Here is a 23,743-nt window from a genome sequence, read left to right on the forward strand (position 1 = left end):
TTTTTAAGTTTATTTATTAATTTTAGTAATCTCTAGGCTCAAACGCACAACCTAGAGATCAAAAGTCGCATGCTCTTCCCACTGAGCCAGCCAGGTGCCCTTTCCTGTTATTAACTCTTGCCAGCTATCCCAGAAGGGGAAATAGTAATCAAAAGGGAAAGGACCTCTGTACTTGTGTTCCGTGGAGGAAGCTGACATTGGCAATAGCTGCTGAGGCCTGAGGTGAATGAATGAAGGCTTCCCCGAGGAAGAGAAACTTGGTCTGAGCTTGAATAATAGAAACTGGTGAGGATGGGGCTCAATTAGATAGGAAGCAAAATTCAGTGGGAATTGAGACATTCAACAAATTTTAAGTGGGGTTTCAAGTGGGCAGTGATGATTGGATTTGCATTTTAGAAACACCTATCTGTAGTATGCAGAATAAATTGAAGGAAGGGGCTTTTCATCATGTTGGGGGTACAGGGAGAGAATCCTTGGCTTTCATCAGATTCTCTAAAGGACTCTATACCTCCAAAACAGGTTAAGAACCACTCCTATGGGGGCTCGTGGGTGGCTCAGTCAGTTAAGTGTCTGACTTTGGCTCAGGTCCTGATCTCGCGGTTCATGAGTTCGAGCCCTGCATGGGGCTCTGTGCTGACAGCTCAGAGCCTGGAGCCTGCTTTGGATTCTGTTTCCCTCTCTCTCTACCTCTCCCCTGCTCACGCTCTTTCTCTCAAAAATAAATAAACATTAACAAAAATTTTAAAAAAAGAAAGAACCACTCCTGTGAATAAGAAAGGTAATCTCACATGGCACAGACTCTTAGATCTTTTCTCAGATCCCTCAGCTTTCTATGCAACCTCTCCTTTTCCAGAAGACCTCAGTGAGTCGGCCAGTGCACATACACTCTGTCATAGGGATTCTAGGCAGGGGAAATAGGGCAACCTTTGGGCAGAGAGGAGGAAAGCCATTGGCAAGTGCAGGGGGAGCACATGGAACCCCAAACCTCAATTCCTAGATGAAACAAATCTAGAGAGAAGTTTTGGGTGCTCCCTGAAGCTGCTGTAGTTTTCAAAGCTGCCTGTAGTTTTCTTACAAGAGATGGTGACGTGATACCCCTTTGGAGGACACCGTACCTTAGTTCTGGGAAGATACTCAAATGGACGATGTAGTTTTGCAAATGTGAAACAAAGTCTGCAGTCAAAAATGGAGATAACCAGAACCACCTGTGGCTTTCAGGAGCAGAAAGTGCTCTGCCTGGTAAGATCATGTGTAGATCATGCCTCTAAGTTGTAGGCAGAGCACTGCAGTCCTGGAGCTTGTTTCCTTTGGGGAAAATGGCCTTATTTTTTAAAAGAGGGATTTGGGTTGTTGTGAGCTGCACACCGAGGCCAGTTCTTACAGGAACGTGTCTTCTCGTGGAGAAGGTGCTGTTTCATCTGGGACTTTGTGAGATGTTGGGCACAGTCTCTCTGGGGCCCCGAACGTAGCCTTGAGTTGGAAGGACCCTACTCGTTTGAGGACTGGCAATCTGGGGACTGTTGAGAGCTAGCGCCTTTGGCTTGGGTTCTGAACTGGCTCCTGCTATGAACATTGTCAGAGGTGCCTTCAGTCGGTCTCCTTTAAGTGGCTCAGAGATGACCACTGAAGGGCAGGGCCTGGAGGGTTTGGGGGCTAGGCTAGGCTTTCAAGTCTTTCTAGCAGGGGCTCCCTAGGCTCAGTGACCCTTCAATTGACAGGATGTCCCCCTTCACCCCTAACCAAGGCCAGGTAGTGTCTGCAAACTTGTATGGTACTGGTGCCACTTTCTTCAGGTGGAGGTGGGGAGCGCAGGAGACCGAGGATCCTGAATCAGTTTGGAGGCAGAAAGAGGTAAACACCAAAGGAGTGTTTGAAGGCAGTGCAAAAGCACCAGAGTTTGGGGAGCACCTAGAACTGGGGCAGTAAACACAGAAGAGTGGAAGCACAGACTTGTTTCTCCTTCTTGACCCAGAACGCACACAGCCCTCACTCTTGCCTGGGTGAAGGGGCACCTGTGCCAAAGCAGGCACTTAGTTTGGAAGGAATTTTGGTTCTCAGTGTCAGATGCCTTGGGCCGGGGGGGGGGGGGGGGGGGGGGGGGTGCGGCCTCCGCCGGCTCACTCTCATGGTGCTCTCCTGCGCCCCTGGCTGCGGCTACTGCCCTTGTACTTACAGCTGCGGAATTAATCTCCAGCCCAGACCTCCTTCCTCAGCTCCAGACCAGCATATCCCTTCCTCCCGACAGCCCCTCCGGATGTCCCATGGCTCCTCAGACTCAGTAGCCTTTCCATATGTATGTCTTATTGCCAAAGAACATCATATTGGACAAATTCACAGGACCCAGGAAACAGGGTTGCATAGGACATGCAGGAAAGCTCAGGATTGCATGGACTTTTAAGATGACTCGGGGGCACTGTGGAAGGCCAGGGTCAGCACTAACCTCTCCTTCCTTCCAGGTGAAAGTGTATACCGCTTAGCTTCTTGTCCTTTTTCATACTATTTGCCAAATTGAACTTAAAAAATAATTATTTAAGTAATTATTTATTGTCTGTCTCTCCCGATTTTAAGCTTAAGGGCAGGGATCATGTCCCTTTCACTTCTGCATTGCTGGTGTCTACCTAGTGTCTGACATATAATAGGTAATAAATATTTGTTGAATAAATGAATATCTTTGTTTATCACTCAAAATGCAGGTCCCTCTGGGGAGGGGGGAACCTCAGTTCTTTCCTGCCCTCTTATCCCTTGATGCACTCTGCTTCATTCTCCCAAACCAGCCTCCCGCTGCACCTTCTTCCCCACCTTCAGCCTTCTCAGATGCTCTTTTGCCCTGGGTGGCTTCATGGAATGTGGGTAGTGAGCTCCCCATGCTGGACTGTCTACAAGCAGAGGCAGTGTATGCACCCATTAGGGTGCCCTGGAGGGTAGGAAGATTAGTGACAGTGGGGTGGGGCAATGTGTGGTTTTCTGTGTCATTACACATTGTGAGGCCCCCAGGATGCCTGATGTCACAGGGATAGAGTTTTCTCCACCGGTAACTACAGGTCCCAAGTGCTGGGGACTGTGCAGGGGGGTGTGAGCTGCCCTTTCGGGACTGGTGAACACACCTTTGCCACCCACCCTGCCTGTGTTCTATGCCCCGTGTCCCAGAGCTGCTGGGTGGGGGGGCCAGCAATGGGAGATCACAGGCCTGTGATTGCTGAGTCAGCCTGAAGTGAGTGGGATGGCCAGCGCATGATCTCCATCCAGCTGCTTTTACCCATCCAGCCCCACTGCCCAAGAAAGGATGTGACAAACCACAGAAGTAAATAAATAACTTAGGAATAATAAATAGGGGTCCAGCAACCACGAAAGAGTACAGGCCCATGTCAGCAATGTGTCTCCTCCAATTCCATACTCCCCAGGGCCTGGGCTGAGGCTGGGACTTCAGAGCTGCTGAGTTCTCCAGAGGAGGAGTCCTGGGTCCGTGGCCTAGTCAGTGCCAGAGTCTGTGAGAAGTGGGTCCTAAGGTCTCCACAGCTGAGGTTGTCTGGTGCCTGCGGGGCTGGGACTTGCAGGGCGAGGACCCTGGGGCCGCAGGTCAGTCGTCCTTCCATCTCTCCAGGGCTGATAGCCATCACTCACCTGGCTGAGGCCTCCATCTCTGGCCCAGAGCCCCCCACCCGCCGGCCAGCGGGCTCCTGCGAGAAGGCCCCAGGTTCGAGGATCCGCGGGTAAGGGTACGGTCCGCAAACCCCTGGAGCGAGGTCTCAGCCCAGGCAGCCGCAGGCAGTGGCGGAAAGGCGGTCCACGGTCCTCCAGGTGCTGTTGACGTCCATGAAGGAGACCGCCTCGTAGCGCGTGGGTCGGCAGCACGGCTGGCTGACGGGGCGCGAGCCCGGGGGCGGCCGCAGGGCCCCGGCGCCCAGCAGGCTGGCCAGGCTGAGGTCGTGCGGGGAGCGCGCGCGGCGGCAGGAGCCGCTGCAGAAGCGGAAACGCACCAGCTCGTCGGAGCTGTGGCCCAGGCCGAGCGCGCGCACCGGCACCAGCTGCGACCGCAGGCGGCAGCCCCGCGCCCCCGCGGTCCGCGCGCGACTCCCCCAGCTCGCGCGGCCGCCCCGGCTCCCGGCCCGCGCCGCGCGGCCCCCGCGGGGAGGCGCGGGCGAGGGCGCAGGTGGCTGGGGCGCGGGCCGGGGCGGCTGGGGCGGCGGCCGCCGAGCTCTTCCGCCGCACGTGCGAGGCTGGCGGCCCCCTGCAATGAGATGGAGTCACTCGCTGGGTCCCGGGCCGGCCCCGCCCCGCCCCCCTCGCCTTCTCACCTACCCGGCAGGTGGCCGGTGGAGGCCGCCGGGGCCGGGGCGGGGCCGAGGCGCGGGGCGGGGCTGCGGGGCCCGGGGCCCAGGGAGGCCTCGGCGACGCTGCTCAGCAGGGCCAGAGCGGCCAGGGTTGGCCACAGGGCAGACTGCACAGAGAGAAAAGTGGAGCCTCAGGGAGGAAGAGGGCACCGAGGTCAGCTTGGGGTGTAGGGAGTTCGGGAAGGGGCTGGCTGGGGCAGCAGGGATCAGAGGCAGGATGGGCTCTTAATTGGGTGGGGGGAGCTATGGAAGGGTTTAGATAGGAGGACAATGGGTCCGCGGCTTCAGGGAGCCCAGGGGAGAGGTCAGCTGAGACACTGACTTTCCTACTTACTCCTAGTCCCTCCTTGACCATTTCCCTTTCTGCTTCTGTCACCCGCCTGCCGAGGCCAAGCCATGCGTTCTCTCCCCAATCAGACCACCTTTCCTCAATACCCAGTGGCATCACTGGGAGAACCACTCACCTGCCGCCCAAGCTGGGGCCAGTGGGACAGCACAGAAGGGCCTCCACATCTGGGCTCCATCTCTGTCAATACCAGGAGCTCCCATCAGCTGTAGTTGACCTGTTCACACACACACACACACACACACACACACACACACACACACGCCCCCTTCTCTTGAGGCAGCTCGGAACATTGAGAGCAGGCCACCGCTCCACTTCAGTGTCTTCAGGCCAGGAACAAGGGGCTTGGAAAGGCGGACCCAACCCAGGAGGAGAAGTAACTACATCAAGAACCTAACTATGTGTTGATGCTTTGCACCTGTTCCTTCTTTCAGTTCTCACAACTGCATGAGGTAGATGGCAGAATCCTCATGTTCCACCTGAGCAAATAAGGCTCAGAGAAGCTCAGTGACTGTCTAATGTCACAAGGCCTCTTTCCTCAGGACCTTCCTGCCCTGTGCTACAGAGATGGAGCTTCCAGGAGCAGCTGGAGAAGGAACTAGGGAGCTTTTTCTCCATGTCACAGAGCAGGAAACTATGGCCTAGAGAAGAATTAGGGTGCTTGCTATTGACCTAGCTGATGTTAGCGAGACCCCGGCCTCAGCCTGTGTTGCCCACCCAGCACTGCAGCACCTTGCTCCTCTAAGATTTCAGTCTGCACCCCGAGCTGCCAGAGTTCTGTCTTCTCGCCACAGATGTCCCTCAAGAGCTAGTCCATGATGGTGGCTGATGGGTCCTCTAACATAGGGCCTGGGCATGGCTCCCTATGGCCACCAGGGGGCAGCATTGCCAAACCTGTTGACTCAAAGGGTGGATGGGCTTTTCCCTTTGCTCAAATACTCAGGCTTGAGCTATTCCCAGGAGGACCAGCCAGGCCTCCACTTCAACCTCGTCTCTGAGAGCTGGTCCAGGTTTGTCCCCCTTCCAGCTTCCTGTAGGTCTGGAAACCTGGCCCTGCTTTTATAAGTTTCCCCCCATAAGCCATCCTTCCTGAGCCCATCCAGCCTTTCTGAGCCCCACCAACCTTTGGTGAACCCACATTGGCTGGCATTCCCATACACCCCTCTGGGGCCCTGGAGTCCTCACTAGCTGGTCTGCCCTTGGGTCCCAGCTGTCACTTTCCACCCCCACCCCATAGCCCACAGAACGTCTGCATACCTGTGGGCCAGATCTCCCCAGGCCTCACTGGTGTGGTCCTCCAGGGCTAGGTGTGCTCTGCTAACTGAATCGAGCCTTGATGGGCCAAGCTAGTAACTGTTTTCAATGATGGAGGGAAACCTGGGCCAGGCAGTCTTAGTAGCCCCCTGCACTAGGGGGAGCTCAGGAGCAGGTCTCTTGAGGGCAGGGCAGGGCAGGTCCAGTCTCCCTTCTGCAGCCTGGGGCCACTTGGTGGTCCTCCAGTCCTTGCCCCGCTTCTGCCAGCCAGATACTCACCACAGGGGTCCTGCTCCGTGTTCTTCTAGGCACCTTTCCTGGGACCAGTGCTGGGCTTTTCCCCGCAGCTTAAAAGGCTCATGCCCAAGGCTGTGCACCTGGCAGCGCCTCTTTTAGACAAAAGCGTGGCCTTGGCAGCCAGTCTGTGCCCTGTAGCGGCAGCAGGAGCCTCACATTACAGCGGGCTAGCGCAGTCCGACCAGCAACCGGGGGACCGAGGGGGCTGGGAGGGGCTGAGGGCTGTGCCTCCGGCCCAGGGGAGGGAGAGAGAATGTGAGAAAGGAGTGGAGGGGAACCATCCTGCCCGCTCCCCCTAGCCCCAGGGCTGGGCCAACAGGTCAGCTTACCGAGGTGCAGGGCTCCGGGTCCGGGACGCAGTGAAGGCTGGGGCCTGAGGGACCTGCTGCTGGCCGAGCCCCTGAGCCGTGTCTGGGGGCTGGGCCCAACTCCATCCCTCAGCAGCCTCATGCCCGCCGCCATCCGGTGTCAAATTCCAGCCCCGGCGTCACCGGATCCTGGGGTGGGGCCCAGAGCGCCCCCGCCCAACTCCACCTTTCAGGGCTCACCTGGCCACTCCACCTGCTGGGATCGAGTCCCCCCGCACCCCCCCCAACTACCCTAGGTCCCCAGAGCTTGGGGGGAGGAGACGCTGGGAGGGGACCCTGGGACTCAGAGCTAAGAACCCAGGCGGCGGAGAGGCGCGGGAACTGGGCGTTCAGAGTTTGTAGACACACGAAGTAGGGAGTCGGGAGGCTGGGCTGAGGGCGGGGAGGGAGGGGACAGGCCGGTCCCTGCCTCAGCCGAGGGCCCTGCAGTCGGTGCGGTCTCTGGGGTCCCGGCTGGCCGGCCCGCAGTGGCTGCTCCTTGCTGTCTGGCCCACCGCTAACTTCTCCCAGCGGACCCATGGAACTCGTCATGTTGGTGAGGCGCTGCGCTGGGGCCCTGGGGGCCTGACCCTGCTCCAGCCGCCCTGCCGCAGGGCCCCCACTGCCCGGGGCTTGGAGTGGAGACAGATCCGAGAACACCGCTGCTCACCCGGGCGCCACAGGGGCAGTGCTGGTAGGCGCGGGTGCCCGTGCTGGAGAAGGGAGGGTCACAGAGGAGAAACATGCGCGGAGGCTTTGAGGTAGCAGCTGGAGGGTAGTATTTCAGGTGCCTAATTACGGCAATTTGGCAGGTGGGGTGGAGGTTGAGTGAGTAACATGGATAGAGGTAAGGAAAGGCCAGATCCTGTGTGTCATACTAGAGTCTGGCCTTTATCCAGGTGGCACTGGGGACCACTGAAGGGTTTCAGGCAGGAGGATGGTGTGACCAGACAAGCATTTCAGAGACTGGCCGCAGTGGGGTGGATGGTCTGGGGATATGTAAGGAGGCTGCTGGGGAGAGAGGAGCCTGAGGCGGAGTGTGGGGCTAGCGGAGGGCTGCAAGCCTCTTTCGCGAGCACACCTTCTTGAAAACTCAATTGATCCCTGATTGGATGGGGTGAAGAGGTAGGACAAAGGTATGCCTTTGGCCTGGGTGACGAGGTGGAGGCGATGCATGCTGGCAGCTGGGGCTTCCCGGAGGAGGGGCATGTGGAGGACAGGAGCTCACGAGTTCAGTGTCCGAGACGTGTGGAGTTGGAAGGACCTGTGAATTACCCTAGCGGCGATGTTCAGGAAGTAGCTGAATCTGTAGCCTGCAGCAACGTGGAGAGAGCTGGGGTGGAGATGGCAATTTGGAAATTGTTGACCAACTGACAATTGGAAGCCATGGGTGGGGATGAAAGTGCTCAGGGGACGTGTGTGGACCAGCTGTACCTTGACTATGCATCAGAACCACCTGTGGACCTTTTAAAACCACCCACATCTGGGCTCCACCCCAGACCTGAATCAGAATCTTGGGGTGGGCATGTGCCGTTTTCCCAATCGGTGCAGGTTATTTTGGCATATGGCCGGGGCTGAGAACCACAGCTTTTGTGAGAGCAGTTTCTGTGCAGAAGCCAGACCACAGAAAACTGGTGGTGGCTGTCCGCAGGCTTGACAGGACCCTGGTAGGACAGGGGCCACGCAGTGAGTAGATCCTCTCTTTGCTGCCTCTTGCAACCTGGGGCTTTATCAGCCGTGGCTGCCTCTTGTAGGCATGCAGCCTATGCCCTGTACAACTCCAGGGGGCGACATTCCCGTAGAACATGATGTGCTTTGGAGTTGTGCCCAGTTGCCAGCAAAATCCCAAGGGAGTTCTGGGTGTGCCTGTGTCTCAGGGTCTTGCTTTCCCCTCAGCTGAGGAGGCTTCTGCCTGAGGACAAACCACGGCAGTAAGGGGGCAGGTGGGAAGGTGGTGGTCCTTGGGATGGCAAGGACTCTTGGATTGGGATGGCAGGTGAGAGGTGAGGGGACCAGCCAGCCTGTCATAGTGGCAGCTCTGGCAGAAAGCTCACTCCATGGCTTCAGATGCAGGTGTATGTTTGTCCCATTCTCAGGCTTGCCGGGGGATGCTGGAAAGGGAGGGATCAGACTCTAGCGCTCTAAGGGGGTGGGGGTGGGGATAGCCTTTCTAATGTTCACCTGAGGGTGCCCAGAGGGGGCTGTGCCTTCCTGTTCTGTGTGGGGAGAGGGGACCCTTTGTGCTCTGGATTGGGGTGGGACATACTCTCCCCAGGGCTCAGCCTGGGGTGCCAGGAGCAGGTAAGGTCTTTGAGCCTGTGTCAGAGGCTCAGTATAGATCTTTCCTGTACTTGTAGGAATCTCTGTCCCTGCTTGCAGAACTGGGGTTCTGGGGACTCAGAGGTGCTATCGTAAGGCTGTGGACTTCAGTGGCTCCTTTAGGAGGACTAGGGTAGACTCTGGGGCATGCCCTTATACCTTTGGTCTGCTTCTCTTAAAGCAAACAGGGTGTAGGACTTTGTGGGATGGGAGAGGCTTCAGGAGGCCCCTAGGTAGCTACCCGTGTCCAGCAGTTGACATGAGAAGGGAAAGAGACCCAGGAATCTGCGTGGGCTAGAGAGATGGCCCTTGAGTTTAACATAATTGCTGAGGCCCCAGGTTCCTGCCTCTTCCAGGAAAGTCAGAGAAAGCAAGAGGAGGCCAGATTCGGGGAAGAGCTTTATTGCTTCCAGGATGGCTGCCACAGCCTGGGTAAGGTCCTTGAGCCTCACTTCCCTCCGGTCCAAGCTAAAGGCAGAACCCAAGGACCTGACAGTCTCATTGCTGAAGTCCAGAACAGCTGCCAGGTTGGTCAGTCCAGGCTGGGGCACTGTCCTATGATCAGCTGCAGCTGGGGAGGGGGGCGCTATTCCCATCAGGTTGGGCCAGGCCCCATCTCCCAGGCTCTGTAGTTCTTTCTGCTTAACCCAGGGGCTGTCTTGTTGGCTTAAATGATGGCTCCAGGGTTTCCCTGTGGGGTAGTTAGGGGCTGGTGAATGGGAATACCCCATCTTCTCCTCAAGAAAGGCCAAACAGTGTCATGAGCTGGAGAGGGCTGGCATGAGACCTTGCCCACCTCCCCTGTAGTCCCGAGCAGGGTCCAGGCTAGTCATGGCACCCCTACGCTACAGGGAGCCCACTGGTACCACGACCCGATAGGCCCCCTAGTGGGCCTCTTTCTGTATGGCAAGTGGACCAAAGTTGACCTCTCCAACCTTATTTAAAAATAAATTATCCCTACCCTCCCCCCAACCCCAATTCACAAAATGATAATACACCAAACACTGATTGGAGAAATGATTCCAGCAGCAGCCCTGCTGCCTGACGTCCACCTCCTGCATGCTGGGCCTGCTGGGCACAGCTGGTGGCCTCCTGGCCCTCTAGCTTCAAGGACCCAGGCTGAGAATGAGGCCAAGTGCTGGTCTCTGAGGCTGGCCTCTGGGCAGACAGCTCTGGCTGCCCTGCCAAGGCCTCGCCACCCCTGGGGCCACTTGGCACTGTCCTTCTCGGGGTCTAAAGACTCCTGTGCCTTTCAGGCAGAGCCAGACCAAGGCCAATGAAGTGGGCAGGTGGTGGTGGCTGCTGCTTGCTCTTGGCGGTGCCAGGACCTCCGTGGCCATGTGCTGGGCCCGCCTCAGATGCCGCTGGTTAGGTCGGTGATGACACGTGCTTTCACCAGCTTCCGCAGAAACTCTTTCTCTCGCTGGATATTGTGCGTCCAGGACTGGAAGGAAAGACACGGAGATGTGATGAGTTGAGCTCAGTGCCCTCTTCTGACCACCACCCTCCCATGCTCCAGAAGGGCCACGGTTCATCCTCCCTCCTTCCCCACACTGGGAGAACTATGCCTCTTCTCCTCTTCCAAGTCTTAGATGTAGGCCTTCCAACCTTGTTCCCCACAGACTTCAGCACCTCCTTGTCTGGCCGTATGTCCAGGGCACCTAGGTCCTAGGCACCCTGAGGATAGGCAATGTGAGTCACTTAGGTCTGGCCCAGGCCTGGCGGGTGGGCCCTGCTGGAAAGAGAACCGCGTGGGGTGGCTTAGTCATCCTCTGGCCTGATGCAATCCAGTCTCCAGGCCTGGGGGCAGCTGATGAAATCCTGCCTCTCAGATCAGAGGAGCCAGGGGGCCCGAGACCAAGAGGCTCACCTTTCTGTTAATGTGGAAATTATAGGGAAGATGCTGCCTTCTGGGGCTTTCCTGGGGGAAGACTGCACCCAGGCTGAGGCTCTTTCCTGTCCCCAGTACTCCCACCAGGAGGCTCTGATGGCTAAGTCTCTGATGAAAAAGGGCTAACTGATTGACTCAGTGAGCGTGGACAGCCTCTTCACAGTTTGTACCCACCTGACTGCTCTGCTGGGTTGGTCAGCACCAAGCCTCACAGCGTTGTTAACAAGCACTGTTTACTGGTGCTAAGGATGCGGGGCTCTGTCCTGTCCTTATTCTCATTCAGTCAACTTTGTACAACTGGCCAGATCCTTTCAATCTAAAACGCAGGCAAAATCCCCTATATTCTCTGAGTGTTCCCTTCTACTTTTTTTTTTTAATTAAAAAAAATGTTCATTTTTGAGAGAGACAGAGTGAGAGAGCATGAGTGGGGGAGGGGCAGAGAGAGAGGGAGACAGAATCTGAAGCAGCTTCCAGGCTCTGAGCTGTCAGCACAGAGCCCAACACGGGGCTCAAACTCGTGAACCGTGAGATCATGACCTGGGCCGAAGTCAGACACTCAACCAACTGAGCCACTCAGGCGCCCCTCCCCTTCAACTTCTTATGCTAACCACAAACCCAGCTGCCCCTAAGGACAGTGTACCCCAGATGCATTTCAAGTGGGGACTGTTCTCCTCTCCCCCAATCCACACTCCATGACACCTGAAGGTCTACAGGGTCTTCCTCTCTCTATTGGTCCATCTACACAACTGTTCCTCCAAACTCCCTAAAACCTCTGGCTCCCTTGAGGCTTCTGTCATTATATTCTGCTGTCTGTGAACTGCCCCCTCCCTGTTGCAGCGTGATTTGCCCTCATTCCTTGAAAAGTCCATCTTCTGGCACACTCTCTCTTTGAGGGCAGGGACTGTTTGGCACAGAGTAGGTGCTCAATAAATATGTACTGAATGAAATTAGATTTTGTGGGTAAGCTTAGGAGTGCCTAGATGACGCAGTTGGTTAAGCGTCTGCGTGACCAACTCTGGATCTCAGCTCGCGTCATGATCTCACAGTTTGTGAGTTCGAGCCCCACATCGGGCTCTGCGTTGATAGCACAGAGCCTGCTTGGGATTCTGTCTCTCCTTCTCTCTGCCCCTTCCCTGCTTGTGCTCTCTTTTTCAGAATAAATAAACTAAAACAATTAAAAAAGAAAGAAAGAAAGAAAGAAAGAAAGAAAGAGGAAGGAAGGAAGAGAGAAAAAGAAAGAAAGAAAGAAAGAAAGAAAGAAAAAGAAAGAAAGGAAGAAAGAAAGAAAGAAAGAAAGAAAGAAAGAAAGAAAGAAAGAAAGAAAATGGATGCTTAGAGGAATGGTAGGGCCAGGATCTGAACAAATGTAGAAACTTACACTGCTCTCTGCTTATGTATCCCCTCCATCACCCCCAGCAAGAAGCAATCGATCTGATGGGTTAGTTTTAAGAACACCCACTGGGAATCACCAATGTTTGAAAGCTCAGTGGAAGAATGGACATTTTTTTCCTTAAGTTTATTATTTTTTTAGTAATCTCTACCCCCATTGTGGGGCCCACACTCACGAACCCGAAACCAAGGGTCGCATGCTCTTCTGACTGAGCCAGCCGGGTGCCCCAAGCCTAGACATTTTTTATGACGTTAAGGGATTATCCATTTTTTTAAAGGTGTGATAGCGGTATTGCGATACTTTTCATAAAGCTCTTCTCTTTTAGAGAAAGTTACTGAAATATTCAAGGCTGAAACAATACAATATCAGAGGCTTGTTTCCAAATAATCAGCGAGGAGGGGTGCATGAGGGGATAAACGGATGAAACACTGGCTATGTGCTGATAATTGAGGGATGTGGGTGACAGGTACTTGACAATTCATTATTCTCTGTATTTATGAACACGTTTGACAGTGTCCATAATGAAAGAGCAAACAAAAAGGTGCCCTGGGGTGTAGCTCTCTTGAACCAGGAAATTCCTCCTCATTCTCCCTTCTATACAGACAGCATAGGAGCTTACCAGAACTATCTGCACTGTGTTGTCTAGAGTGTCTACGGGCTGGGGCAGAATTCTGGTGGTCCTGGGTCCCCAGCCTCAGCAGAACCCCGAATTCTGGAGGCAGCTGTCTTTCCGACAGCCCTTTTTGTCTTCATCTCTGGCTCCCTGTCCTTCAGCCAATCATTAAACGCCAGTGCTGCCCCAACTGCCCATACTTCTACCCTGTCGGCTCCCTGGGCGATTCCATCCATGCTGGCCTTGTATCTGAACAGGCAGCTGTGACCACAACTCACAAAAGGACGTTTCCAGACCGGGTCTCTCTGCTGGGTGGCACGGACCTTTGTGAGCCTGTGTAAGCCTCGGGCAAGCTGCTGCTCTGTCCCTCTCCTCCTCCTCGTCCATGCTCCCCGGGAGCACGTCCTATGGACCATGCCTGCCTCTCTGTCCTCTCTGCACCACCTCTACTCACCGCTCAGCTAGCAGTCTAGCTCCTGGTCACCGGCCTTGGAAGCTGCTCTCGCCACCGTCCATGGGGCCCCCTCACTGGTGCAGCCACTGGCTATTTCCCAGTACTCATCTTGCTGGACTTCTCGACAGCACCCGACGTGGCAGACGGTCCATAAACGCTGCTCCCTTGGTATCCGTGACCCTGCACCTTCCTATCGCTTCTGTCCTTTCACTTTTCTCCCCTCTGAACTCCTTTGACGCCCCTTGCACATCCCCCAACATGCAATCCTTGCTCCACTGGCCTCCGCAGCCCGTGCACTCCCGCTGGGCCTGGAGAATGGGCCCATGGGCTGAGTGGAGGGGAAGCAGTGGTGGGGCCAGGGTGCTGCCTGGCTCACTTGCCTACTGGAGACACTAAAGGTGACGGCAGGGACCCTGAACCCAGGCACCAGCATTTCCAGTGCATCCTCGTCTAGGACATTGGGAGGTAACAGTGAGAAGCAGGGGTAAAACATTAATATTGGTAATACCGGTGGACCTTTATGTGTGCTTGCTATGTGGCAGGCCTTTTTTTTTTTTTTTTTTTTTTTTTTAAGCATCATCACATCTAATCTTCCCCCAAGGCAGTAGGTGCTGTCATTACCCTTTTTATTGGTAAGGAAAGGAAAGCACAGAGCCAGGCTCTGAACCCAGGCCATTTGATGTCATGGCTTGACCTCCTCGGCGCCCTGCATGAAGGGGGTGCAGCAGATACCAGGAGCCTCAAGCCAGCCTGTTTCACAGGGCTGGGCGGGGGCGGTTGGGCCTGAAAACGGAGATCTGGCGCACCGAAGAAAGGGAACGGTCTCCACCAGACGGCTTTTCAGGGAAGGTGCTGTCCCTTCTACTTTCTTCCCGTACCGAGGCAAGCCCAGGCCCTGCGGATTTAGAATTCTGTTTCTTTCTCTGTCTTCTCACTGACACTGAAAAGTTCCTGGTCAGGGGTGTTCATCTCTTGCCTAGACTGCTGTGACAGCCTCCCAGCTAGTTCTGTCTCCACCTAGTGCCCCTCATTTTTTTTTTCCTTTACTTATTCAAATTCAAGTGAGTTAACATATAGTGTAGTATTGATTGGTTTCAGGAACAGAACAGTGATCGTCACTTACATATAACACCCAATGCTCATCCCAACAAATGCCCTCCTTAGTGTCCATCACCCATTTAGCCATACCCCCCACCCACCTCCCCCAAAGCAACCCTCAGTTTGTTCTCTGTACTGAAGTCTGTGCCCCTGTATTTCATGCTGCAGGCGCAGTGGCCTACTATGCACTAATCTACAGCCTAAAATCCTTCCATGGCTCCTTCTGGCCTTCAGAGTAGAGTCCAAGCTCCTCACCATGGCACAGAAAGTCCTGAGTGACCTGGCTACTGCCCGTGTCTACAGCCTTTCACCCTCTGCCTGAAACGCCGACGCAAAATTTACACAAAGGGAGTATGTAAGAGACCACAGATACGAGGAAAGAGAAGCCAGGAGACAGGTAAAAGCTGTGCCAGTGGTTCAGAATGGGTGCTGGCAGGGGACAAGAAAAGCAAGAAGATACATGAAGAGAGACAGATGGAAAGACCAACAGGCTCCTGGCAATCAGGAGGCAGGCTTGGAGCCAGTCACTGCTGAAGGTGATGGGGTCAGACAGACAGTTCTGGAGCTGTGCTGGACCTGAAATGGGCCCCCTATTCCTGAACCCTATTCCAGGCAACAGGAGGCCCAGCCGTAAGGCAGTTTCTGGTTTCCCAAGTCTCTCTTACATTCTTGCAATAACTTCCCATTACTTGAGGTGGCCCGAGTGAACCCCAAGCATGAAACAATACAGATGGCAACTGAAGCCACGGATGGGGCTGTCAATCTCCCACAGAACGTGTACGGCAAGAGAAGACTGTCCAGGATGGAGCCCTAGCGAATGCTGACTCTGAAATCAAGGACGCTGAGAAAGAGAATGAGAGAGACTGGCAAGCGAAATCAGAAGAACGCCAGAAATTACTGACTCCGAAGCCCGAGCAGGAGAAGTTTCAAAGAGGAAGGAGTAGTCAACATAAAGCATGTTTCTGAGAGGTCAGGAAACATGTGTCCACTGGATTTGGCAGCCTTGAGGTGAGTCACTGGTGACCTTAGTGGGAGTCATGGCAGGTGGAGGAGGAAGCCAGGCTGGGAGGGAGTGAGGAGTGCAGCGGGCACGAGCCAGCAGGAGCTGACAGAGTCCCTGCCGCAGCCTCCGTTTTCCCCGCAGGACAAGAGGGTGGGGGAGCTTTCAGGGAGGACAGGGCTCTGGGCTGGAGAAGGGCGCACCAATAAGCGGTGAGCAGAAGGACGGCTGGCTGAGATGGGAACCCCTACACTTACAGAATCTGCACAGATGGGGGGCGTCTTCCAACCCCCCCTCCACCCCTCATTCCCTTGTGGGATCAGAGAAGCTGCTCGAAGTGCTGGCCCAAGATGTGCAGGTTCCAGGCTGGCATCAGTGGAAGGCTGGTGGTGGAGGTGGAGGGAGTTGTAAGAGGGGCTTACGTGGGCCCTGGGTGTGGAGGCAGAGATGCCATCAGAAGAGGCTGACTGATAGCCCGGGAGACCTGGAATGCTTCTGGAACATTAAGGCACCTGAATACAGGGATCACTTGGGAAGCAATGCTGGGCGATAGAGAGCTTCAGTGCTTTCCTCTGTGGGGGGGGCGGGGAGGGTCAGAAGAGGTACAGGGACTGAGAGGCAATGTCTGTGGGTGGTTTGAGGGGGCACAAAAGTCCTCGGGGGGAAGGTAGGACTTGCAGTAGAGAAGACGGTCCTGAGCTGGTGCCAGGATGAGCATGAGGGTTGGGAATAGCAAGGATGAGGCAGGTGCAGGACCAGGGCAGGGAGAGGGTCAGGGAGGGAAAGTTTGGGGAGAAGGGTGGGGAAAGGAGTCCTGGGTTCAGGGGCACAGAGGACGCTCGGTGGTCAGAGACCTGAATACAGGGATGGACCTTCAGGGATCCAACTTAGCTAAGGGCAGGGCAGAGCGTTCTTGCGAGCTCTTGGCAGCCAGACCAGCTGCTGGCTCACCCCTTTCTGTTCTTTTGTGCTGGGACACCCCTCCATCGGCCCTGCCCAAGGGACTGCCCCCCAGCCAGCCCGGCACCTCTTTGATGGCCGCCATGCGCACGGTCTCATAGTAGTGCAGGGGTGCATTGGGTGTGCTCATGTCGTAGCCAAAGCCTGCAACCGCCACCTCATCACAGCCGTGTAGTGCCATGGTCACTGCCACACTGCCAAGGGTCGGGATGTTCTGGAGGGGAGGGAGGAAGCGTAGAATTCAGCTGGAGGACCGAGTCAGGCTGAGACCCTTAGCGACACTCATCAGAGCTGAGTTCCATTTCTGAGGAACAAGCCCTCTGCCCCTCACCCTGCCACCCCGTCCTCCCCTCCCACAGCATCTCTGACCCAGCTCCCCTCTGCCCTCTCCCGGGGCCCCACTCTCTCACCCCGCGGCCCATGAGGCCGTTGTTGAAGGGCAGTCCGATGAGGGTGAAGGCGGCCTCCTGGATGAAATACGGGTTGAGGATGCGAATCTCAGGGGGCTCCTTGGGCACTCGAGTGGCCACAGATTTCCAGAAGCCATCCGACGCACTCTGTAGACACAGCGTAAGTGGGCATGAGCTGGGCACACAGCTTGAGATGGGGCCGCGTGCGTGTGTGGCCAGACCCCAAGTGTGTACAGGCAAATGAGAAACAAGGTGGGGCCTGTGTGGAATAAACACCGTGGTAGAGGGATGACCTGGTGTGTGTATGTGTGTGTGTGTGTGGCGGGGGGACACGGGATGTATGACAGTCACAAGAGGAGGTGGTGGGGAACAGAGAGCACATGGTGGGGCCACGGTGTATGATGGTGGACACAGAGTGAACTGCAGGGCAGGGGCACACAGCGTGGGGCACTGGGGTGTGCTGTTCCCGTTCGAGGGGATTCTTGGATCAGCACGAAGACCCAGTGGGCCAGTTGTCCCCTGCCCTTCGCAACTAGCTGAGGGGCCCACGAGGACCCTGCCCTCTCTCTCCTATCTGCTCTGCTGGGCTCTCCTCCTTTCCCTTCTGGTGTCTCCTTGCTTTCAGTCAACTGTTCTAAAGTGAACCTGAAAAATAAGGACAGAACGTGAGCTAGTAAGGCACAGAGGAACATAGTATGCCACTGATTAGTGGCGGATGACGTTAGGCAAGTCACAAACTCTCTGAACTTCAGTTTCTTTAACAGCAAAGTGGAGATCTCAGGGAGTGCAGTCCCATATGGGAAAGGCATCAGCTCTGAAACGCGACATCCCAGCATCCATTCCAAGGCCACACCTTCGTCTCCTCTCTCCCTTCTTCCAGTTCCCAGCCCTACATTTCTGTTCAGTACACGACCCCTTCCTGGTCTAGTCCCTGAAGTAGATCACGCCAGCTCTCTTGTGAGCTCCCTCAGTCCCCTGCCCCCTTGCTCTTCGATTGCCCCAGCCTAGGGAAACCCTGAACTTGGGCTCAGTCCATTCACCCACCTTTTCCACCCTTACAACTGGGCTTCAGTACTGCTGGAGAGAGTCACAGTAATCCTGCAGACTGGAGGCATTACCAAGCCATGGACTCTAACCTACTATTTCAGGGTGTTTGTTATTCGCCTAGAAAACCTAAAACAATCAACTAAACTTAGAAGGCACAGAATAATTTAGTAATGGGATCTGTACTCCAACAGAAAACAGTCACCAGATACAATACAAAGGAGATCCCATCTGCAATCCTAACAAAATCATCAAAACTGAGTAATAAACTTAACTATAATTAAAAAAAAAACAACACTACAATCCTTTATCGAGAGATATAAAAAGAGGACTTGAAAAAAAAATTGGAGATAAACCATGTTTTTAGATTGGAAGGCTGAATATTAACACAATGGCACACCCTCCCTGATAAATGAAGGCCTAACAGAAGTCTAAGAAAAATCCCAACAGGGCTTTTGAAATTTACCAAAAGGATTCTAAAAACCCACCCAAAATATTCAACAGGTAAAATAGCCCCCAGATTTAAAAATTAGATATTAACAGGGGTGCCTAGGTGGCTCAGTTGGTTGAGCATCCAACTCTTGACTTTAGCTCAGGTCATGATCCCCGGGTTGTGGGATCGAGCCCCCTGTCGGGCTCTGCACTGAGCCTGGAGCCTGCTTGAGATTCTCTCCCTACGCCCCCTCCCCTGCTCATTCTCTCTAAATAAACAAATAAATAAATAAGATATTAAGAATATATTATGAAATTGCAATTATTAAGATATGGGATACGTGTATAAGAATCTGTGTGTGACACAAAGATCCGTGAAACAAGACAGCCCAGAAGTAGAGCAATATATATATTTGTTACCCTCTAAAGTATGTGTATGCGTGTGTATGTGTCTCTGTGTATGTATCCTGGCGCTTTGTGGTGGAATGCACACCTAGGTAGAATTCTCCGGTATTGCTATAGGAGTAAAATTGGTAGAGCCTTTCTAAAAGACGATGTGAGGGGCACCTGGGTGGCTCAGTGGGTTAGGTAGCTGACCCCTAATTTCAGCTCAGGTCATGATCTCACAGCGAGATCTCATGTTGGACACTGTGCTGACAGTGCGGAGCCTGCTTGGGATTCTCTCTCTCCCTCTTTCTCTGCCCCTCCCCTGCTTATATGCACGCTCTTGCTCTCTCTCAAAATAAAAAATAAATAAAAGGCAATCGGACAATATGTATCAAAAGCCTCAAAGTTGTTTTTATATCCGCTGACTGCAATATTTCTCTTCTAAAAGTAGTCAGAATGGTGAAGACCTTTGGAAAAAGGTGTTTATTACAGTGTTATTCATAAAGGTGAAAAAAAAAATCCAGAGGCTTACAACAGAGGTTCGATTAAATGATACATCTGTATAACTCAGTGTTATAGACATCAAAAGTATGTTTTCTAAGAATTGTGTCACTAAGATGCACTGTAACTTATTTAACCAATCTGCTGTTGCTGGACACGGACCTGGTTTCTTCTGGTTTCTCCAGATCTGCTCTGCCTTCTGTGTTCTCTCTTCTACTATCCACCCATCTTCCAAACTAGAACACCAGGAATCCACATTAAATTCGTATCTTCAGCCCATCCTGGCTTACTTGGTCATCTGCTTCTTTCAATTCTATCTTCTTAGAATCCCACAGACCCAAGGTCAGGGGCGACAGTACCCGGTAGGAAAGGGAAGTGTGGACATGGCCCAGATCTCACGCAGACCTGGGGAGGAACCGCTCCTGGGAGGGCCAGGTGTGGACTGAAAGGAATGGCAGGTGCCAGCCTGTGCCAGGCCCCTGTCCCCTCTGCGGAGCCTGGCAGGCTCCAAGAGTTCTCCCCCCGGGGTTTCTGTCCGTGCCTGTCCCCCACACATGAAGAGCAGAGGGCACAGGGGCTGCTTGGGAGAGCCAGGAACAGGCACAGCCTGGGATGTGCGAGGTTTCAGGCTAGTTTTCACAGACAATACTTGATTTGTATCTCCTCCATTCTCCCCGACTTCACAGCTACAGATCCCAAGACAAAGTAGCATGCTCAAGGTCACACAAGTGGCTGGGCCAATACTCAAACCCAAGTGTCATAAAACCAAGACGGGCATACTTTCTCCACGCTAGTTATCACCATCACTACCATTCCCACCTCAGGAAGTCTGGGGCCTGGAGCTGAGGAAAAATGAGACCTCCCCTCTGCCTCCAGCAGCTCTGGGGTGAATAGGGGTCACCTGGTTGGTGCCCCACATCCCATTTCACGGAGGGCACTGGGGCCCAGAGAGGCGAGGAAATGGTCTGGCTGGATCCAACTTCAGAATCTGGCTCTCTCCATGACACCCTCTCTGAAACGTCTGAAGCCCCATATGTGACCACTATGCAAAACTGGCAAATGAGCTTATCACCTCAAACCCTCTGTGAAAATCTGATAAAAGCTTCAGCGGGGAGGAGGAGCAGCTGACCTGGCCACTTAGGTTTGAGGGTACTGAATGTGTCACATTTACTGGGACAAGGCAAAAAGTCTCTCTCTCTCTCTCTCTCTCTCTCTCTCTCTCACACACACACACACACACACACACACACACGCCTCTCTTTTTGACTCCCTGCTCCCATGCAGCACAGGCCCAGCTCCTGATCTTGGCCTCTGCTCCCTGCCTCAGGGGAAAAATGTAGGTCCCCCAGGGACAGGAGGCCTGCGCTTGGTCTCAAGTCCCAGGGAGCCCTGCGTGAGAGCCCTGGGAACTGGCATACGGAACAAGTCAGTGGCTCTGTTTTATTTTTCCCCATCTGTCACTGTCCTGAGGCAGAGTCTCCTTAGGAATTTCAGGGAAAGGAGGAACAATAAGACTAAGATATGATTTGGGTATTTCGGTGTTTCCCCAGCCATAAAATATCAAGTACCAGCCTGTCTCCTAAAATAGAAGCTATGGCTTCTCTTCTCAGAAAAACATATACAGGCACATACACATTACATTTTGCAACCCTTGCAGAGGTTCACAGAATCCCTGAACTCAAGGGATCTGCTGACTTCTGATTAAGAATCTCTGGTATCGTGGGGCACCTGGGTGGCTCAGTCGGTTGAGCGACCGACTTCGGCTCAGGTCATGATCGCACAGCTCATGAGTTCGAGCCCCGCGTGGGGCTCTGGGCTGAAAGCTCAGAGCCTGGAGCCAGCTTTGGATTCTGTGTCTCCCTCTCTCTCTCTGCCCCTCACCCACTCACATTCTGTCTCTGTCTCTCTCAAAAATAAATAAACTTAAAAAAAAAAAAGAATCTCTGGTATCAGGATGGGTTAAATAGGTGATGGGGATTAAGGAGGGCACTTGTGATGAGCACCAGGTGCTATATGTAAGTGATAAATCACTAAATTCTACTCCCGAAACTAAATTTACACTGTATGCTAACTAACTGGAATTTTATCTATCTATCTATCTATCTATCTATCTACCTATCTGTCTGTTTTGCTTTTAGACAATAATACAGGTATTTCTGAGGTCAGTTATGATCATTTGTTCCTTATTTTTTTAAAATTTTATGTAAATCCAAGTTAGTTAACATACCACTTACATGTAACACCCAGTGTTCATCCCGACAAGCGTCCTCCTTAATGCCCATCACCCATCTAGCCCATCCCTCCTCCCACCTCCCCTCCAGCAACCCTCAGTTTGTTCTCTGTATTTAAGAGTCTCTTATGGTTTGCCTCCCTCTCTGTTTTCATCTTATTTCTCCTTCTCTTCCCCAGTTTTGTTTCTTAAATTCCACATGAGTGAAATCATATGATATTTAGCTTTCTGACTGACTTATTTCCCTTAGCATAATACATTCTACTTCCATCCACATTGTTGCAAATGGCAAGATTTCATTCTTTCTGAGTAATGTTCCATCGCATACATATACCACATCTTTATCCATTCATCTGTCGATGGACATTTGGGTCCTTCCCATACTTTGGGTATTGTTGATAGCGCTGCTATAAACATTGGGATGTGTGTGCCCCTTCGAATCAGCATTTTTTATCCTTTGGACAACTAACTGGAATTTAAATAAAAACTTGGAAAGGAAAAAAAAATCTCGGGTTATCAGGTGAGAAGGGATGAGAACCCCATACCCACCAACGTCAACGGGGCAGGTGGAAGCAGAGGCACCTGGGGGAGACCAAGAAGAGCCATGAGACAGACAGGGATGCGAGTGAAAGAGCAGGAGCCTTGGAGTCTGGAAAACCAGGGTTCGCATCCTGATTCGACACGTGTGTGACCTGGGGGCAGTCACATCATCTCTTCAAGCCTCAACTTCCTCGGGCCTAACAGGGATGACGGGACCCACTTCCCAGACTGTTGCGAGGATTGTACGAGGTGCTATGCACTTTGCAAAAGCATCTGGCACCATGTTTGGCACATAGCGCGAGCTTAGTAAGTCTCGTCTATTATGTTTGTGAGCCAGTGTCACAGAAGTGGAGAGGCAAGGAGAGGGTGTGGTCGGAAACGCCGGATGCCACGCAGGCCAGTACACAGACACACACGCGTTCACACGGGGAAGCCTGCTTTTCCCTCCGGTTCCCTGCAGGAGGGCAGTGGGCGACGGAGCCTTCCCGCGCTGGGTGACCCTGCCAAGCCCGGCCCCACAACGCAGCCCTGTTCCAGAAGGCTTGCCCAAATTTGGCCCCAGGCCTCTCACAGCTCATTTCCCTGCCCCACAGGACACAACACAGAGGCCTATAAAGCCAGCCCATGACTCTGGCCCCAGAATGGTCAAACCTCTCCTCAAGGCCAGCTGTGGACTGCATTCCTTGTCGAGTCCCTCCCCCTCCAGGAATGTCCCTGCCTCAGTCAAGCCTGGACCCAGCTCATGGGTGTGCAGCCGCCAGTCTCCCGCTGATGCAACAGCCAGGAGCAATGGGGAAAGCTTCTGGGAAGAAGGTGCCTCCCTGGACAGGTCTCCTTCCGCAGCCCCTTCCTCCCTCTCCCTCAGGAGATGAGAGATCTGGGAGTAGAGAGGCTGACCTTGGGCTGGTGTCCCGCGGCCCAGGGCAGGGTGGGCGCACTCACTCGGGCTCCCAGCTGCTATTGCCTTGGGACAGGCTACCCCTTCTCCCTGGGGTCACCCCAACAGCTACCAGGTCTGCCCACCTCCACCTTCAGTTCCTTCCCTTCCCTGCACAGGTCTGACCTGCACACTCTCAGAAGGACTAGAATGTTCAGTGGCTTTCCACTGCCCACGGAGACAGCCTGTCAGGATAATTCAGCGCGTGGGTCTGGTTTTTGCTTTTGTTTTCCTAAACCAACAGGAATCTGTAACTCAGTGGAAAAGACAGGGTAGTATACAAAGACCTCAATACATGGTAGGATGATTATAATGTGAGCAAGAGCCAAAAAAGAGGCTTAGAATACCTGCCGTGCTTATTTAGAATACAGAGGAGACATACCCCAAAAATGTTCACACACGTGGCATATAAAATGGGAGGGAGGGCAAGGTGACACAGGAACAGAACTAGAAGCAAAATGAAGAGCTCGAAAAGAAGCTATTTACAGATGCAGATACTTCAAAGCTAATGATTGCAAATCACAAAGATCACAAATACTTGGGTGCCTGCTAGACATAAACCATGTTCTTTTTGTACAGACATATTCTATAGTATTCCAGACGACCAACCCTCAAAATGCAGATTACAATCATACAAAAAGAGACCTTCAAGAGCATGTGGTCCAGTCCCCTGCTGAAGAAACCCAGGCCCAAGAGGCTTGTTTTCTTATCCAATCTATGTCCCCCGAGGATCCACTACCACTGTTCTTCCCCAGCAACCCAAACCTAGTGATCCATCTCCCGTGACCTTGCCCTCTCCCTCCTGCCCGGGGACTAAGCAACTACCAAGTCTGCAGCTTCTGCGCTGGTTCACCGTGCGACCATACGCTTCCCACCTTCAAGCTTCAGCCCATCCTGCTTGCGGCCTGAGCTGCCCCAATTATTCTGCAGGTCTGTTTTTGAACCCTGACACCTTAACTGCT

At 53.6% G+C, this 23,743-nt stretch overlaps 2 protein-coding genes across 5 annotated transcripts in view; both read right to left on the minus strand.

Moving 5' to 3' along the window:
* Positions 1-3,206: 3,206 nt before the first annotated feature.
* Positions 3,207-6,865, minus strand: ARTN (artemin). Its single transcript, XM_078451997.2, is given in 5 exon segments — positions 3,207-4,228; positions 4,300-4,452; positions 4,455-4,857; positions 6,211-6,360; positions 6,558-6,865. Coding segments are annotated over 3 exon segments (957 nt in total). The 5' UTR covers positions 4,777-4,857; positions 6,211-6,360; positions 6,558-6,865; the 3' UTR covers positions 3,207-3,746.
* Positions 6,866-10,139: 3,274 nt separating this feature from the next.
* Positions 10,140-23,743, minus strand: part of ST3GAL3 (ST3 beta-galactoside alpha-2,3-sialyltransferase 3) — a 201,004-nt gene continuing 187,400 nt past the window's right edge. For all 4 annotated transcript variants that reach the window (XM_060621876.3, XM_060621875.3, XM_060621878.3 and 1 more), the window contains 3 exons: positions 16,711-16,857; positions 16,368-16,514; positions 10,140-10,338 (listed from right to left, as the gene is read on the minus strand). In XM_060621876.3, coding sequence (XP_060477859.2) covers positions 10,249-10,338; positions 16,368-16,514; positions 16,711-16,857 — 384 coding nt within the window. In that variant the 3' untranslated portion in view covers positions 10,140-10,248. The remainder of the gene's footprint in view (positions 10,339-16,367; positions 16,515-16,710; positions 16,858-23,743) is intronic.

The sequence above is a fragment of the Panthera onca genome, chromosome C1 (genome assembly GCF_046562875.1).
Source record: "Panthera onca isolate mPanOnc1 chromosome C1, mPanOnc1 haplotype 2, whole genome shotgun sequence".
Lineage (NCBI taxonomy): Eukaryota > Metazoa > Chordata > Mammalia > Carnivora > Felidae > Panthera > Panthera onca.